Source organism: Ambystoma mexicanum, chromosome 14 (assembly GCF_040938575.1).
Source record: "Ambystoma mexicanum isolate Mex_15411 chromosome 14, UKY_AmexF1_1, whole genome shotgun sequence".
Classification (NCBI taxonomy): Eukaryota; Metazoa; Chordata; class Amphibia; order Caudata; family Ambystomatidae; genus Ambystoma; species Ambystoma mexicanum.
This window is the reverse complement of record NC_090940.1, coordinates 471,540,437-471,558,439: the sequence shown is the minus strand read 5'-3', so window position 1 is coordinate 471,558,439 and position 18,003 is coordinate 471,540,437. Positions and strand designations below refer to the sequence as shown.

At 48.2% G+C, this 18,003-nt stretch overlaps 1 protein-coding gene across 5 annotated transcripts in view; it reads left to right on the top strand.

Annotated features, from left to right (window-relative positions):
* ATG2B (autophagy related 2B) overlaps positions 1–18,003 on the top strand; it is a 5,509,925-nt gene that overhangs the window by 5,365,134 nt on the left and 126,788 nt on the right. For all 5 annotated transcript variants that reach the window (XM_069637692.1, XM_069637689.1, XM_069637687.1 and 2 more), the window contains one exon: positions 8,814–8,963. In XM_069637692.1, the coding sequence (XP_069493793.1) occupies positions 8,814–8,963 (150 nt within the window). The remainder of the gene's footprint in view (positions 1–8,813; positions 8,964–18,003) is intronic.

Genomic DNA, 18,003 nt, shown 5'->3' with positions numbered 1-18,003 from the left:
TTGAGCCTCAGCCTGGCCTTAGTCTTGGCAGAGCCTTTGTGCCCGTGGTGAGCCAGTCCTATGATTCATGGGACTAGTGCCATCGGAACCACATTCCTTTTGCCTCTCCGCAGGAGCCCTTCATCAGTGAATGAGAGCTCATGGCGCACACGCCATAAATGTTCGAGCTCCACCCATGCTCCTTGCATCTTCCTGTTCAGGCCCATCAGAACATTCTTCCACTCCCCGCTTTGCATTGCTGCTCTGATAAGGCCAAAACACTCATCCTGACTAGAGGCTTCCATCATTTCCAGCACCGATAGCGAGATAGGCGTGGAGGTTTCTACCACAGGGCTGACATAATCATCGGCCTCCGTGGCTTCTTAATGCCCCTTGTGCTCATTGGGGTACCTTGATAGGTAGTCCGCTGCGTTGTTGGCTCCTGGGCAGTACACTAGTTTTACCCCGTACTCTAGCATTGCTAACATCCATTTTCGATGTGTGGTGGGGCTTCGGCGAGGACCCAGCCAGGATTGATAAGTGGCTTGTGGTCAGTTATCACACTGTACGGCTTTCTGAAAATCTACAGTCTATAATGGCGGCATCCCCACAGGACCGCCATCGCTTCCCTCTCGATCTGGGAGTATCGCTTGTCATTGTCAGAGAGAGCTTTGCTCGTGTATGCCACTTGCTTCACAATCCCAACAGAGTCACACTGTCTGGACTGCTCCCAGGCCAAAAGGGCTGGCATCGACAATGATTTTCGACGGCATAGTTCCCTCCTCAGTGAGTGCCTTGTTGATGTTCTCGAAGGCCTCCTGCTCCATCTCCATGCAGTGCCTTTTCTGGTAAAGTTTCTCAGAGGTTCCGACATCGTGGCTAGATTGGGAATGAAACGGCCACAGTAAGTAACCCTCCAGAGGAAACTCTGTATTTCTGGCACATTCCCTGGGGGTTTGGTGTCCTGTATTTTCTGGGGATCCAGTGACATGCCCCCTTCGTGGAACACAAAACCAAGGAATTCTGATTCTGTTTTGCAGGAACTCACATTTCTCCCGGTGTAGTGTGAGACTTAGATGCTTAATCCTCTCCAGCGTCTTCTCTAGCCTCGCCATGTGTTCTACCTCAGACCTTGCGCAAACTAGAATATCATCACTTATGTTGATGACTCCCTCCAGCCCCGCTAGTGCACCCCTGATGACATTCTGGAACACTTCGGCCACAGACGACACTCCGAAGATGAGGCGTTTGACTTGGTACAGGCCTTGGTGCATCGTGAAAGTGGTAATGTGGTGCTGATGATTTCTTTTTGGTACAATTTTTGGAAGCACGGAGGGGACGCGATTCTCCACATGTAGATGAGGGACAGCCAACGTTTTTCTCAACCCACACCCTACAGGAAAGACAGCACCACAACAGCAACCTACAGGTGAGGAGGAGCAATCACAAATTGCACACCACCACACACCACTACACAAGTGCCATCCTTCTTCACACAGCAAGCCCAACATGGCTACTGGACTTTCCACACCAAGGCTCAGCATGCCGGCAAGAATAGCGGCGTCACTAACACCACCTGCGCCATCACCTCTACACCAAGGGGGAACCACAGCAGCGCTCTGGCCTTTTGACCGATACACAGACCCAATATCAGCGAGGACCATCTGGCTTCAAAAATTTGAGATGGCAATGGACTGCAAGGATGTGACAACTGCAAGAAAACTAAGATCACTCCTTCTACTCAATGTTGGTGACGACGTGCTACACATCTTTAATTCGTTGGCCGTGGGCGATGGCGCAGACGTCTACCAACTGGCAAAACATGCCCTAACGGCGCATTGTATGCCATAACTAAACCATGATTTCGAAACCTTCAACTTCTGCACCACGGTGCAAACAGAAGAACAAACGCTTGATGCCTCCCACACAAGGCTCAGACGATTGGCACTATCCTGTCAATTCAACGACGTTGAAAAAGAAATAAGGCACCAAATAATCAAGGGAATGTGTTCAGAAAAGCTACGCAGAACGGTGTTGAGTGAGAAAGGAATCACCCTAGTGAAGATACTAGAACATGATTGCCAAAGTGAGCTGTCGCACGCAAGAGCTGCGCAGATGGGCCCCATCCTGCAGAAGCTACAACTAGCACCAACAACAGCCACTATAGCAAAGATTGCGTACCGCCAATCTCCAAGGGACATCAAGGAATGGTCAGAACAAAGGCCAGAATAAAACACTGATTGTGGTACTCCCACATCGAGAAAGAAGCCATTGCGGTCCTGTCGGGCTGCAAACATGTTCATATAAACCTCTATATTGTAAATTCAAAACCTACACCAACCACAAGCCTCTGATTCCAATCTTCACTGGGTCATCCGCACACCCTCCAGCCAGAATCAGGGAAGTGGCTGCTACACCTCCAACAATATGAGTTTGACCTGGTATACCAGGCAGGGATGGACAACCCAGCAGACTTCCTATACAGGCATCCGAGAGCTGCAACCCTCTGCAAGGTGGATGATTTGGAAGAGACGGAAGAGCACATCTGCCAGATCCTCAACACGATGAAGCCCAGGGCAGTCCGCATTGACGGCATAGTGGAGGCCACACAGAGCGACCCATTCTGCGACATCGTGAAAAACACAATATTGGCGTGAGAATGGAAATCATCATTCCTCCCTCACGTGCACACCTGCAGCCAAGGAGTTCCTCACTGGAATGTTCCCAGTACGGCTTAGACTGTCCGTCACTGTTAAGGAGAATTCTTATTCTATGGCTAATTTCCCTCACCTGGTGAGTCCCCCAGCAGCTTTACTGGATTTCTGGAGTTTATTTTTTCCACTTGGTAAGAGTGTGAGCCTTTTTCCCACTCTTACATATGTTTTGCCTTGTGTATTTCTACTGTTTGTGTGATCTTGGGCTCTGGAGTACACCACTCCATGAGCCCCACTTTTTGTGTGTTACACAGCACCTTCAGTGCAGTAGCACAGGGTTGTCTTTGTGACTGCCCTCTGACTCATTTTTTCTGGGGCTGACTACTGTCCCCCAGAAACAGATAAATTTGCCATTTACTTTATGTAGTCATTTAAAACTACAGACCTAGTACACCCCATCTTACATGGAGTACTGGAAAGGGTTAATTCCTATCCCTTTTTGTCTGTGCCACTCGGAGCTTTGTTTTGCTCTTTTAAAATTTAGACTTGGCTGGTGGCAGTGGTATCTACCCTAACCTTTCTATCGCGATTATACTATATAAACGTGGTATTGTTCCAGGCTATTATATTAGCCTCGAACGTAAACCCGCTTGACCAAATACTCTTTCTTTTGACTCTGGTTGGCTTTATTCGTCATTTCTTTTTGTTAAAGTCCTTCTTGTGTTTTACTTTGTGCGGCAAACCAGGTTTACCTTCTTTGTTCACAGTCTTTTGGCCGGCTTCTGCCAAGAAGCCCTCCTCTTGGCGCCTGGGTGTCTAGGTGGGCTGAATGTGAGGGAGGGGTGTAGTCACCCCCTGCACAGGGTATCCTAGGAAACCCAAGTCGCACTTTGCCATGATTGGCTGAGGTGGTTGTCTGGCCCGGACAACCCCCCTGCTGGGTGATTTACAGCCAGGCTGTGTGAATGGGGGATTTTCGCATAAAAGGCAGGACTCTTGGGCTAGAAGGCAGAGTCGCCACTGGAGCTGCAAGGAACTGAAGAGAAGCGGAGAAGAAGACGGCTGCTGCAACTACCGAGTCCCGGTGAAGCCCTGCTGCCCTCCTGAGCTATCTACCCTTCAACGACAAGAGAAGATCCAGTCCGGAGTCTTCTTCCCTTGAGCCTGGTGGGATTAACCTGCTCATCTTCATCAGCCAGAGGACCCTCTTGTTGGTCGAAATCGCTGCACACTGCTGTAGTGGTCCGGATAGCCACCTGAAGAGCCTCTCCGGATTTAAAGGAGCGCACCTTTTATTCACTGTCGCTGCTGCTGGCCTCATCCCTGGGTAGTGCAGATCACTCCAGACGCCCTCCTTCTTGTCCCCACGACTGAAGCTCCAGGAACCGTAAGTTTGCAGGAAACTACCAGGAACAACTGCCATGGCACTAGCTTCTTCAAAGAATAAGGTACTGTGTCCAGCTTCGAGGAACTAGGGTGAACCCTTTTCTCCACATCCAAGGCTTGCCCTTGTCTTCCTTCCCTCTTATAACTTTTGCTTCCTCTGTTGACAATATCCAAGTACTCCTGGCAGCCTTGAATCGTGAACTGTCTGTGTGATCCTTGACAACAGGGACCCGGTTCTACTTGACACTGGCGCAGGCCTATTGACTTTTATCTTCTGGTCAGCAAGTGTTCTCTGATTCTGTCTGCCTTGACAAAAGTATTGCCTATGATTTTTGCCCCCAACTCTCTTGTGTTAACTCAGGTGCTAAGTGAGTTTTAACTCTGGTAACATTTCTTCCCGCGGGTATGCGTATCTTCAGTAAGACCGAACTGTCATTACTGTCAAAAAGTGATCGCATATGTATTTCCGGTAACGTCTTTTGCTTCATAACACCGGTCTGTCAAAACCTAAGGTACTTACCTCAAGTTGTTCTGCACAAGGAGAATTGGTTGTGTGTAGTGTATTTTGTGTGTGGTTTTAATTTAATAGAAGTGAAGTCTTTTGCGAACAGATGGTCAAAAATAAATGTACTTTTACTGTTTAACTAAAAACCTTGAATCAGTGTTTGCTTGGGTCACAGTAATTGTAGTCCTTTGTGTAATCTCTACTACTGCTCATTTGCTCTTGAGATAAGTGGCTGCTCCGCTACTGCTACCACTTTTAACAGTGTAGTACAGGCTTGTACCAAAGGTGAAGTTGTATTACCACTTGTAGTCTTAATTGTGTGTAGTTGTCCCTAAGAGCACTGCACAGGATTCTGCCTAACAGTCACTAGCGAAGAATTGATCATGAGAGGAACACACATAGTTATCCCCATCAGTCTACAAAACAGGATTGTAACACTTGCCCACGAGGGACATCAGGGAATGGTCAGAACAAAGGCCAGAATAAGACATCCCACCACCATAGACGCCAAAGTGGAGGAGATTATGACATGCTGCCACCCATGCCAAATAACGTGAGCCCCACCAAACCCGGATCAAATCTGATCAGCAGAACGCAGATCATCAAATGGGAGGCTATCAGCATAGTGCAGGAGGGGACTTACCTACTGGTGGCTATCAACAACTCTTCGCGATACCTAGAGGTGGAGATAATACCCTCAATGGCGGCAAAAACTGTAATCCCAGCACTCGAGAAAATGTTCGCCACACACAGACTGCCCAAGTACATCAAGAGCGACAATGGGCCACCATTCCAGGGGACAGATATAAAGAGGTGCTTAGAAGATCTACACATCAACTACCACCACATCACACCGAGGTTGCCGCAAGGTAATAGAGACATGGAAAGATTCATGAGAACAATCAACAAGGTATTCCGAATCTCCAGAGGTCAAAACAGCCTGTGGTGGGTTGACCTGTACCGATTCCTGCGGAACTGCAGGGTTAACGCCTCACAGCTCCACAAACGTGCCCCCTGCAGGCCTCATGTATGGGACAATGGTAGACTCATCAATACCACATCACCCCGACAGGAACGTGGATGGTCTTGACGGCGAGTGCACACAAGCCAAAAGGGTGCTTGCAAACAGGCATATAGTAACAGAAGAAAACCTAGAGAATCCAAGCACAAGGCGGGTGACCAGGTAATGGTACTACGGAACCCCAGCAAGTCAAAGCTAGAAACACGCTTTGACCACAATCCATGGAGGGCCATTCAGACGGAAGGCACAATGGTGACAGCAAGCAGAGGGCATGAAACAATCTCCAGAAATGCCTCCTGGTTCAAGAGAGTCCCAGAGGAGATGTGGACAGACAGGGAAAGGCTGCAGCAAAATTACGACAGGCCCACACGGAACGCCCCAAGCCAGAGAGCGGAGAATTAAGTGACACAAGGCAGTGACATAGGTGAGCTGTCGCCACAAATCGAAGGTGAGCCGGAAGGGGGAGGTGAATCGGAAACAATGTGTCGGCCACGGCCCAGCAGATATAACTTGAGGGAAGCCCTGGGAGCCTGAGAGAAACTGAGAGACTGAGTGGTGAAAGGCCAAGAGACTATTGAGCTTTCCAAATGAGGGGAGGTTGGAACCAATGTGTATAAATGTTTATATTAAGGTTTTGTTATTTCGGATAAAGGAGGAATGTTACATCTGTCTCACGTCCCGCATGTGCGGTGACCATGCATGTGCGGTGACGTGAAGCGTCTAATAAAGAACCCGCCCTGCCAGAAGGACGGCAGTTTGGGCTGCAACCAGCTGCTGCGTGTCATGCGTTTTTAATGCTCCCGGCGCTGCGCATTAGCAGGCCCCATCAGAGACGTCTTTATGGGAGGGCAAAAGGGGCACTTGCCCCGGCCCCCACCTTGGAGGGGGGCCCCAAGAAGGAGCCTTATTTTTTTTTAAAGTCAGTTTGCCTAAGTCAACAAAATTAAGTATCACACATGAGGATTTTTTATTGTGTGCTGCTAAGGCTAAACCTGTTTTCTGTCTGTTGTTGACAAGTACATTTTGTTCAGATCTTTTCATCCTGTAATGCCATGTTCACTGTGGTATACGTAGTTTGCGCGGCACAACACCTGTAGCATTCTCACCTTTCTGTGGGGATTATATTGATCATATGCAATAGCCAAAGTTATAATACATAGTGATAAATGTGAGTTCCCCGATGGTTCAGAGGATAGCTCAGTGTGTTAAGCACTCATTGCAGAGATATGCGTTCATATGCAAGATTACAATACCAAATTCCAGCAAGGCCGACTCAGTGTTTCGAATGTATGAAATTGTTAAGTCTAGATGTATAAGTACTTTGTTTTATAGCACTCCAGGTGTTATTATCACCAATGTACCTGCACCACATAGCGATTCCTATAGAAACTAACATAGCGTCAGTATTGTGAAGGTCTAGAAATGGGTTTGTTTAGATGGGGAGTTGTAAAACTAGGCAGGCACCGCCAATTATGACAATAAAGTGTTAGTGGTGTTTATGTATCCAAATCCAAGACTGTGGAACCAAAGCGTTCATAACTGGATCCTGGCTTTGCCAGCAGATGATACAGTGATCCTGTACACATCTTATATCACTGACAGTACTGTACTGCCTTCTATGAAAAGGTTTGCTTCTCACATACTGGTGGCATTTTTTGGGCAATTACCTGATATTTCCTAACTTGTAGGTCATTTGAGTGGAAGGTGTTCTAGACAGAAGAATGCAGACCAGATATTGCAGGCTTCTTACAAGCATATTTTAAGTTCTGCTTATGTGACAACAAAACGGTTTGCTTTTTTGTAGAATTCAAAGGTTTCTCTGCACATTTTTAAATACCATTGTGCAAGCCTGTGTCTGGGGTGTATTTAAAGCTTTAAAATACAAAAGAGAAACCTATCTGAAATCTTTTAAGATCACATCGATTAGTATGCTGATATTTATATATGTTCCTTGATGATGGAAATAATGAAGCTAGAATCATTCCCATTTTGCATAATATGTTTCTATAACGGTTTTTTTTAAATGTTTATATTGGGTTATGTGATTTTCATATTTATCAAGTCAGTTTTGTAAAATGTGATTATTTTAGTTCAGGGTAAAAACTAGAAAAGAAATTGGTAAAAGGCAGAAATTGTAGAGTGGGTATGAATCCCAGCTTCACCTCTTAATTAATGTATGATCCTGGGTATCTCATTTAATCTTTTATTTCCTCACCTGTCGAAATTGCAAGTCCCTAAACCTTTCAGAATTGTCAGCCCTTCAAAGTGATTTCGTTCTTAGGGTATGATCTTTAAAAATGACTCCCTCATGGTTTCACTGGCTATAGATAGTGTTGCTTCCTATATAATAATAGTGAGCATTGATATAATACACACCACAGCCACCTGTTTCTTTGCTCTCAAATGACAACACTGCTTGAAAACCGTGTCCCACTTCTAATCTCAGTCTGTCTGGATACAGACACCTTCCTGGTATCTTCAAATCGTCATACACTCTCTATGCTATAGTATGTGTAGTTTTATTCGTGCTTCCCTTTGGTCGACTGTATCCATGCTTGAGCACTTTTGCTGTTTCTGAAGCAGCTAATCGGAGTCGTTTGACTATTCTGGATTATGTGTACCTTTTTCATAAAATCTGTGTCCTGAAGTTCTACTATGTCCAGTGTACCTTCCACGTGGCTGCTATTGTTGAAATGTTTGCTGTACCTATGCTTGAACAAGTGCCCTGGTCTCGGACTGCTAATGTTGCCCTTGAAATGCACTTGTTTATCACTCTGATTACAAGAAGAATGAAGAGGTTAAGGTATCTGAAATGGTGTTTACCATGCGTATTTTGATCTCTGCGAGGCAGCATATCAAGCCATGGGTTTGATATCGTGACACGGGGTGCAGCGCACTGGATATTCTATAACCCTTATTTCCTTTGGTCTGTTGGAGAGGGGCCCCAGTGGTGTCCATGCCCCGGGCCCCCAAACTGCTTAAGATGGCCCTGGGCCCCATGCACCGCACACCCCAAGCTCAGTCCCCAATGGCTACCCCAGCAGGGAACCTAACAATGAGCACTCCTTTAAATATGCTTTTTTTCTTTGCTTTCAGTTAAATCACAACCCTCTTAAGACATGCATTTGTGAAGTCGTGTCTGTATTGTAGTGTTTTATGTATGTTGCTACGAGTAAAAAAGTGTATGAATTAGAGTGATAACTTTAAATACACAAATTCCTGAATCATAAAAGCTGTGTGATATTCATTTGTCTGCTATCATCAACAGGTGGCTGCAGAGACAGCTTATGATATGGTGTCCCCTGGACTCTGTCCTATTGAGGCAAACCAAACAAAAAGGATTTCACGCCATCGCTTAGCACATCAGCCAGTCGATCTTCGGGAGGGTGTAGCTAAAGCATACACTGTTGTAAAAGAGGTACGTCAGCCAAGCAAAACTCGAAATTGAACGGTATACAATGGTAGTAATTCTTATAATGTATAAATTGCACGAAGAGGAATGTTTAAGCTTATATTTGTATGTAACCTGTCCTCATGCTGTTGTGATTGTTTCCATGAATGGATGCAAACCTATTTTTGCTTGAAATCTAATTTCATTCAAGTTTTTGTGCTGTTTTATACCCAATCCCGAAAAACAATTGTAACTGCCACCTGCTATGTCCGTCATGGCGGAACGCAATTATATTAACCTCTATGGTTTCTCCCTAGCTTTTGCAGGTGCCAAAATCAGGTGGAATTTGTTAAGACGGATTTCTGAACTCTGTCCTGGTGGCGCAGAAGTTCAGAAGGCCAACCTAATTACTTGGAACAGGGTAACCTCTGGACGAGCCAGACCAATCAAGGTAGCGATCGCGGCGGTCAAGACTAGGTCTCAAGAGGGGTGAGGGTGACTGAAAGCCCGCAATGAGCACACAAAGCAAGAGCGCTTACAAACTACTCCAAACAGTTGTTATATCAAAAATAGATACACATTTATTTTAAGGCCTTTAAAACAATGACCGTAGCGAGAAAATCACAATATCACAATACTAAACCAACACATACCATATCAACACAATATATATACAAATACAACAGTCGCTAGCGTTATAAGCACGAAATGTGTAGTCCACCTGAAAGGGAAGGAAAACAGGCAGTGCGATAACGCTTTAGACTCAGTTCGCCTTCAGAGGCACCTAACTAGATGGAAGTCTGAGCCCTGCGAAGAGTGGAGCCTTGTGCTCAAAGTACCTGCCACGCCGGTGCCAACGGGCAAAAGGAGAAGCTCTTCGGAGGAAGTCAGGCAGTTCGGGTTAGTGCACAACAGAAGGAGAACAGGTTCCGCAACTCAAGCGCAGCCTCCACAGCGAGCAGAAGCAGAGCGCGAGTACGGACAAAAGGGTGCTGTTTTTACACAGCGGGGAAAAGCAATGGGCTACTGCAGGAGGGCGACCAGATCCTAGCTATACTACTCACCGGTCCCCGATGCAAGCAGACCCAGGCTTCTCCACGTTAGTTTCAGCAGCTGGCAGGTTCAGAAGAGCAGGGAACGCCTCGTAGTCGTGTAGAGCAAAAAGACGTCCCAATCGACGAAACCAGCACAGTTTGTTGCCGCAGCAGGACAACGGAGCGGCGGTGTGTATCCGAGCCAAATGTACACTCCTCCCTTCAGACTTGGGAACGCCAAGTGTACGAAGCGTGGGAGAGTGACAAGGACTCGAAATACAACACAACCTGGCGGCGGTTACAGAGCAGGACTCCCTTGTAAGCTGGTCAGTCAACTGGATGGCCCAGAGACACTTCCGAAGGCTTACTTGGCAGGAGTTGATGAAGTCGCCGGGAATAGCTGTTCCTGCTATTCCAAAGGTCGAAGCACCAGTACAGGCCTTCTGGTTCGATCAAAGGAGAAAAGGGTTTCACAGGACGACAGCAGTGCAAAGGAGTAGTCCTTCAGCGGGTCACCAGCGATTCCTCGGTCCAGCCTCTTGGTTGCAGGATACTTGGCTCCTGTATTCCTTCGTTCGTGAGAACTCAGGAGATCGACATGGTAGTGGTGTTTCCAGCTCCCTCTTATCCACGGTTCCCTTCGCGCCAAAACGGAGGGGAGCCAATGGGAGATCCGCTCATCAACACACATACCATACGCGGACCAATCACGGACCACGGTGGTCCCAGGCATTCACACTACCCTAGACTCTCTGGCACCCAGGATGTGTATTGGGACCAGACATCCCAGCCCACACCCTGGAGGCACACAAACGACATGTAGAAGCCCGCGAAAGCAACCACGTTTCGCGGGAAAGTACATGCCCAAATAAGGAAGGCCCCGGGTCGCTCGACCTGGGGAAGGTGAAGGGAGCAAGACGGTCAGTGGACAAGACAAAGGAGCCTCGTGGTCTGGCCATTTTGGGAGCCAGGCCACCATTTTGGGTTCAGTGCGAAAAACGTGCTCAGAACGCCAAAAGGAGCTCAAAATAAACAAAACGATCGCTGCCACCATTCCAGTCCCTGAATGACTTGCACCAATCAAAATACCATCCTAAAAGAGTATCTAGGGCCTGTAGAAGGCTAGAGACCCAAGAGAGCTGTAACGTAGCTTACAGTGCCCTCTTGTGTCATGTTGCACTAAAGCCGCAACACGATAAAAGAAACTACGGGAAACAGCGTTCCCCGGTACTGACTGTCTTAAGGGCATGTCAGTTTCCCCGTAAGAAAGGAGCGAAAGCCCAGAGGAGTGCGGCAGAAGGCTGCACTTCTCTGGCAAAGTCAAGAACAAGGTGAAAACAACAGCAAAAAGTTTAGGGGTTGCCACATGGAAGGAAAATTACCTACAATTACGAAATCTTTCCTAACACTCGCCCCTCCCAGACTATGGACAGGGGGAACTAATCCACCCCTGGATGACTCTCTTGTTCAGGTCGGTTAAACATTCTGGACAACCCATCAGCATTGCTATGTTGGACACCTGGCCTATGCTCAATAGTGAAGTCGAAGCCTTGTAGACTTATGGACCACCTAAGCAACTTTGGATTCTCCCCCTTCATGTTCATTAGCCACTTTAACGGCTTATGGTCAGTCTGCACAGTGAAGTGGGTCCCATAGAGGTAGGGCCTCAGCTTCCTTAGGGCCCACACAACAGAGAAACATTCTTTCTCTACCGTGGACCATCTGAGCTCTCTGTCCTTAAGCTGGCGACTAATAAAACCGATAGGGTGTTCCTTACTCTTCTCATCTACTTGTGATAGTACAGCTCCTATCCCAGTGTCAGAGGCGTCCGTCTGCACGATAAAAGGTCTTTGATAATCAGGGGCCCTGAGGACAGGGGCCTGGCACAAGGAGTCTTTTAAGCCATTGAAGGCCTTCTCACACTCGTCGGTCCAAGTTACCTTCTTGGGTTTCTTCGGAGTTGTGAGGGCAGTCAGAGGAGCAGCTATGGTGCCATAGTCTGCCACAAAATTGCGGTAATACCCCGTGAGTCCTAAGAAGGCTCTCACTTGGGTTTGCGTAGTGGGGGTAGGCCAGTCTCGTACTGCTTGTACTTTACTGGGTAGAGGCTGTATCCTCCCTCCACCTACTTCATGTCCAAGGTAAACCACTGAGCCTTGTCCAATCTGGCATTTACTAGCCTTTATGGTCAAGTGGGCTTTCTGAAGAGCCTGGAGCACAATCCCGAGGTGTTTCACATGGTCTTCCCAGGTGGCACTGAAAACTGCTATATCGTTCAGATATGCAAGACAGAATTCATCCAACCCATTCAACACATGATTCACAAGCCTCTGGAAAGTGGCAGGTGCATTCTTCAACCCGAACGGCATTACCCGGAATTGGTAAAGGCCGTCTGGAGTGGAAAATGCTGTCTTCTCCTTGGCATGTTCTGCTAAAGCTATTTGCCAATAGCCAGCAGTGAGGTCAAACGTGCTGAGGTACTTGGATGCACCCAAAGTATCCACCAGCTCATCTGTTCGAGGCAAGGGGTGGGCATCTGTCTTGGTGACAGCATTCAGAGCCCTGTAATCCACGCAGAACCTCAATTCAGAAGTGCCTGCCTTTGGAACCAACACCACAGGGCTGGACCAAGGACTACTAGAGGGTTCAATCACCCCAAGGTCTAACATCTTGTTGACCTCGGTCTTAATATAAGACCGTACTTTGTCTGACATCCTGTATCCCCTACTTTTGGTAGGTACACTGTCTCCTGTGTCAATGTTATGTTTGCACCAAGGTGTCAAACCAGGCGACTGTGAAAACAGGGGGGAAAACTGCCTAAGCAAACTTTTCACCTCAGCCTGCTGATCAGAAGTCAGGTGAGGGGCCACTCGGACACCCTCAAAGGAGCTATCTGAAGGACCGCTTTGGAACAGGTCGGGAAGAGGTTCAGACTCCTCTTCCTCAACATCTGAAGCCAGTAGCAGTGCTGCGATTTCGACTCTTGGGACGAAAGCCTTCAGCCTATTTACGTGAAACACTTTTGGAGCCTGTCCAGGCCTTCCAAGGTCCACTAAATAGTTGACCTCACCCAGGGGCTCCACCACTGTGTAAGGGCCTGACCATTTGTCCTGTAAAGCTCGAGGCCTTATGGGATTCATGATCAGGACTTGCTGACCAGGTGTAAAGTTGATGAGGGAAGCTTTCTGGTCGTACCAATGTTTCACCAGCGCTTGTCCTGCCTTCAATTTATCACTAGCCAAGCCCATCAGAAGTACCATCAGTTTTCTGAGCCCTAGCACATAATCAACTACATTGGTAGTAACAGGGGGAGTGGGCATCTCCCATCCCTCTTTGACGATGGCTAAGGGTCCCCGTACGGGATGACCGAACAGAAGTTCGAAGGGGCTGAAGCCAACACCCTCCTGTGGTACCTCTCGGTAGGCGAACAGTAAGCATGGTAAAAGAAGATCCCATTTTCTTCTCTGAGGCTCCTCCAGAGCCCCAATCATGCTCTTTAACGTTCTGTTGAAACGTTCCACCAGACCATTGGTCTGGGGGTGGTATGCAGAAGAGAACTTGTAGGTGACCCCACATTCTTTCCACATAGCCTGCATATACTTCGACATAAAGTTGCTGCCACGATCTGACACAACTTCTTTAGGGAAGCCAACCCTAGTAAATATGCGGAGTAAAGCTTTTGCAACTGACTTGGCAGTTACAGTTTTCAATGGGATGGCCTCAGGATATCTGGTTGCATGGTCGACCAGCACCAGGATAAACCTATTGCCCGAGGATGTTTGCGGGTCAAGGGGACCAACGATGTCGATCCCTACCCTTTCAAATGGTACCCCCACAACTGGGAGCGGTACCAACAGAGCTTGGATTGTCGCGCCAACCTTACCAGACAACTGGCAGGAGGCACAACTCCTGCAGTGACTTTCTACTTGCACCCCCATCTTGGGCCAGTAGAAGTGCATGGATAGCCTTTGCTTGGTCCTCTTCATACCAAGGTGACCAGCAAGGGGAACTTCATGCGCCAACTGCAGGAGGAAGGGCCTAACAGCAAGGGGAACCACCAACCTCCTATGGTCTCCTTCTGTAGACTCTGTGGGCTCACTATACAGGAGTCCACCTTCCCAATAAATCCTATGCGTCCCAGGAGGTTCACCCTCAAGCTGGGAGCAGGCCTGTCTCCTTAGGCCTTCCAGAGATGGGCACTCACGTTGGCCTTTACTGAATTCGTCCCTATCAGGACCTCCTTCAACTAACAAGTCTTTTAGTTCAGGATGATCGTTGGGGTCGAATACTTCAGGCATCGCCACCTCCTCGTCAGGCCCGGGCGATTGACCAACTTCCTCCACCGCAGTGGTAGGCGAGCTCGGGGGAATATTCTCTTTCCCTCGTCTTGACTTGTAGACTCCTTTCGCCTTGGGTTTCCCCTTCGGCTGGGGCGGCGTATTGTACTTGGCCAATGCTGCCCGTGCTTGAGACCGTGTGTAGGGTCTTTCGGCAGTGTCTCCTACGAGCCCTAAAGCTCTGAGATCATTACCCAACAAGACCTTTCCCGGGACGTTTCTCTGAATGCTCACTGGAATCCTGACTGCTGTACCATTTAAAGTAAGATTTACAGGTATTACTGGAAACATACGGAGGGGGCCGTCAGCCAACTTAGTGGGCATCAGAGTAGCTCTGGCAACTTCCTCTGAGTCTACCAAGGTAGAATCCACTACAGTGCGACTGCACCCACTATCCCTAAGAGCTGGAGTATCCACTCCATTGATCAGCACACTGTCTTTAAAGTAGTGCTTGGTATTATCCGGAATCCTAGCATAAGCCTCTGCGACTTTAGGCTCCCAGGGACACTAAAACTACCTCAGCCTCTATTCCGCTGGGAAATGAGTCTAAGGAGAAGGATGCTCCTGTAATCTCTTCTTCCTCGTAGGAGGAGAAGGCCAGATTAGCGGAGTGGACCCCCAAAGGTCTAACCTTACAACGGGGATCCCCCTTCACGTGGTCAGTTGCTCCACAAGAAAAACAAGCCCCAGTGGGTCTGTTTACGTAGGGAGGCTTATTGTAACCAGAGTTCTGTTTCGGAGGCTGACCTCCACTACCCTGTGAGTTCTCTTGCGTCTTACCCTTGTTTTTCTTTTTGTGGCCCTTATGGGAAGAAGATTTAGCAGATTTCCCACCCTCCATATCTTTGGACTTTTTCCCTTCCTCCTGCTTACCAGGATGAGTTTTGTCCTTATGGGACACTCGATGTGACACCCATAAGTCTGCTGCAATGGCCAGCTTCTTAGGATCTATCTCCTTCGAATCGGCCAAATGCTGCTTAAGCTCCGGGGAAGAAGAAGCAAAAATGTGTTCCAGCATGACAAGATTTATCATGCCTTCGAAGGTAGAAACCTTATAACCTTCGACCCAGCCAGTTAAGTTTTTCAAAGATTCAGCGACATAAGATACCCAAGTACCACCTTCCTTTTTCTTATACTCTCGAAAACGCTTTAAATATTGGGCCGGAGTCTTCCCAAACTTTAAAATGAGAGTTTGCTTTAACATTGCGAAATCAGCTCGCTCAGCCTTCGACTTTTCCATAATGGCACTACAGCCAGAATGGGGCAGTCTACTGAGCAACCACGCAATCTTATCAGCATTGTCAACTTCTTGAACCTCGCATGCATACTCAAACGCATTCAGCCAGTCCATAATGTCATTCCTTTCTTTATACACACTGAGCAGATCTTTCGGAAACCGTGGATGAGAGGAAGCCCCAGACCCATGTCCAGGACCCTTGGACCCATTTGCAACCTGAAGCTTGGCCAGTTCCAACTGGTGATCCCTGTCTTTCTGTTTTTCTGCCTGTTCGATTTTTAGTTTGGCTATGCTGAATTCAAGCTCCTGCTGCCTAAACCGCAGCTCTTGCTTCTTGAATTCAAGCATAGCCTCCCCATCAGCACTGGCAGAGGAAACATTAGACATCTCGTCCTCCCTGTCCTCGTGGTCGCGATGGATCAGTGCAGCGGCAGAACCGTCGGTTCTACCAGTGAGAGCAGCCCCACCACCTTCCGCACTGTCCTCAGAAGTTATAGCGTCAAGCTGCGCTTCTTGCCACGCCACGATTCTTTGGATCATTTCCAATTTAGTGCCTTGAGAGGAAACACCTCTCTCCGCACACATCTTCTTCAATGTTTCTGATTTGGAAGCATTTAAAGTTAACAAGGTATTTGTTTCCATACTGTTAGATAGGACTATGGCCTTTTTAAAGTTATACTACAACAATTCACTACGTGTACTGGTTGGAATAACCTGAAATGCCTTAGTTCGAGCGCAACACTGGATACCTTCAGTCGTATCCCACCGCTGTACACCAATTTGTTAAGACGGATTTCTGAACTCTGTCCTGGTGGCGCAGAAGTTCAGAACGCCAACCTAATTACTTGGAACAGGGTAACCTCTGGACGAGCCAGACCAATCAAGGTAGCGATCGCGGCGGTCAAGACTAGGTCTAAAGAGGGGTGAGGGTGACTGAAAGCCCGCAATGAGCACACAAAGCAAGAGCGCTTACAAACTACTCCAAACAGTTGTTATATCAAAAATAGATACACATTTATTTTAAGGCCTTTAAAACAATGACCGTAGCGAGAAAATCACAATATCACAATACTAAACCAACACATACCATATCAACACAATATATATACAAATACAACAGTCGCTAGCGTTATAAGCACGAAATGTGTAGTCCACCTGAAAGGGAAGGAAAACAGGCAGTGCGATAACGCTTTAGACTCAGTTCGCCTTCAGAGGCACCTAACTAGATGGAAGTCCGAGCCCTGCGAAGAGTGTAGCCTTGTGCTCAAAGTACCTGCCACGCCGGTGCCAACGGGCAAAAGGAGAAGCTCTTCGGAGGAAGTCAGGCAGTTGGGTTAGTGCACAACAGAAGGAGAACAGGTTCCGCAACTCAAGCGCAGCCTCCACAGCGAGCAGAAGCAGAGCGCGAGTACGGACAAAAGGGTGCTGTTTTTACACAGCGGGGAAAAGCAATGGGCTACTGCAGGAGGGCGACCAGATCCTAGCTATACTACTCACCGGTCCCCGATGCAAGCAGACCCAGGCTTCTCCACGTTAGTTTCAGCAGCTGGCAGGTTCAGAAGAGCAGGGAACGCCTCGTAGTCGTGTAGAGCAAAAAGACGTCCCAATCGACGAAACCAGCACAGTTTGTTGCCGCAGCAGGACAACGGAGCGGCCGTGTGTATCCGAGCCAAATGTACACTCCTCCCTTCAGACTTGGGAACGCCAAGTGTACGAAGCGTGGGAGAGTGACAAGGACTCGAAATACAACACAACCTGGTGGCGGTTACAAAGCAGGACTCCCTTGTGAGCTGGTCAGTCAACTGGATGGCCCAGAGACACTTCCGAAGGCTTACTTGGCAGGAGTTGATGAAGTCGCCGGGAATAGCTGTTCCTGCTATTCCAAAGGTCGAAGCACCAGTACAGGCCTTCTGGTTCGATCAAAGGAGGAAAGGGTTTCACAGGACGACAGCAGTGCAAAGGAGGAGTCCTTCAGCGGGTCACCAGCGATTCCTCGGTCCAGCCTCTTGGTTGCAGGATACTTGGCTCCTGTATTCCTTCGTTCGTGAGAACTCAGGAGATCGACATGGTAGTGGTGTTTCCAGCTCCCTCTTATCCACGGTTCCCTTCGCGCCAAAACGGAGGGGAGCCAATGGGAGATCCGCTCATCAACACACATACCATACGCGGACCAATCACGGACCACGGTGGTCCCAGGCATTCACACTACCCTAGACTCTCTGGCACCCAGGATGTGTATTGGGACCAGACATCCCAGCCCACAGCCTGGAGGCACACAAACGACATGTAGAAGCCCGCGAAAGCAACCACGTTTCGCGGGAAACTACATGCCCAAATAAGGAAGGCCCCGGGTCGCTCGACCTGGGGAAGGTGAAGGGAGCAAGACGGTCAGTGGACAAGACAAAGGAGCCTCGTGGTCTGGCCATTTTGGGAGCCAGGCCACCATTTTTGGTTCAGTG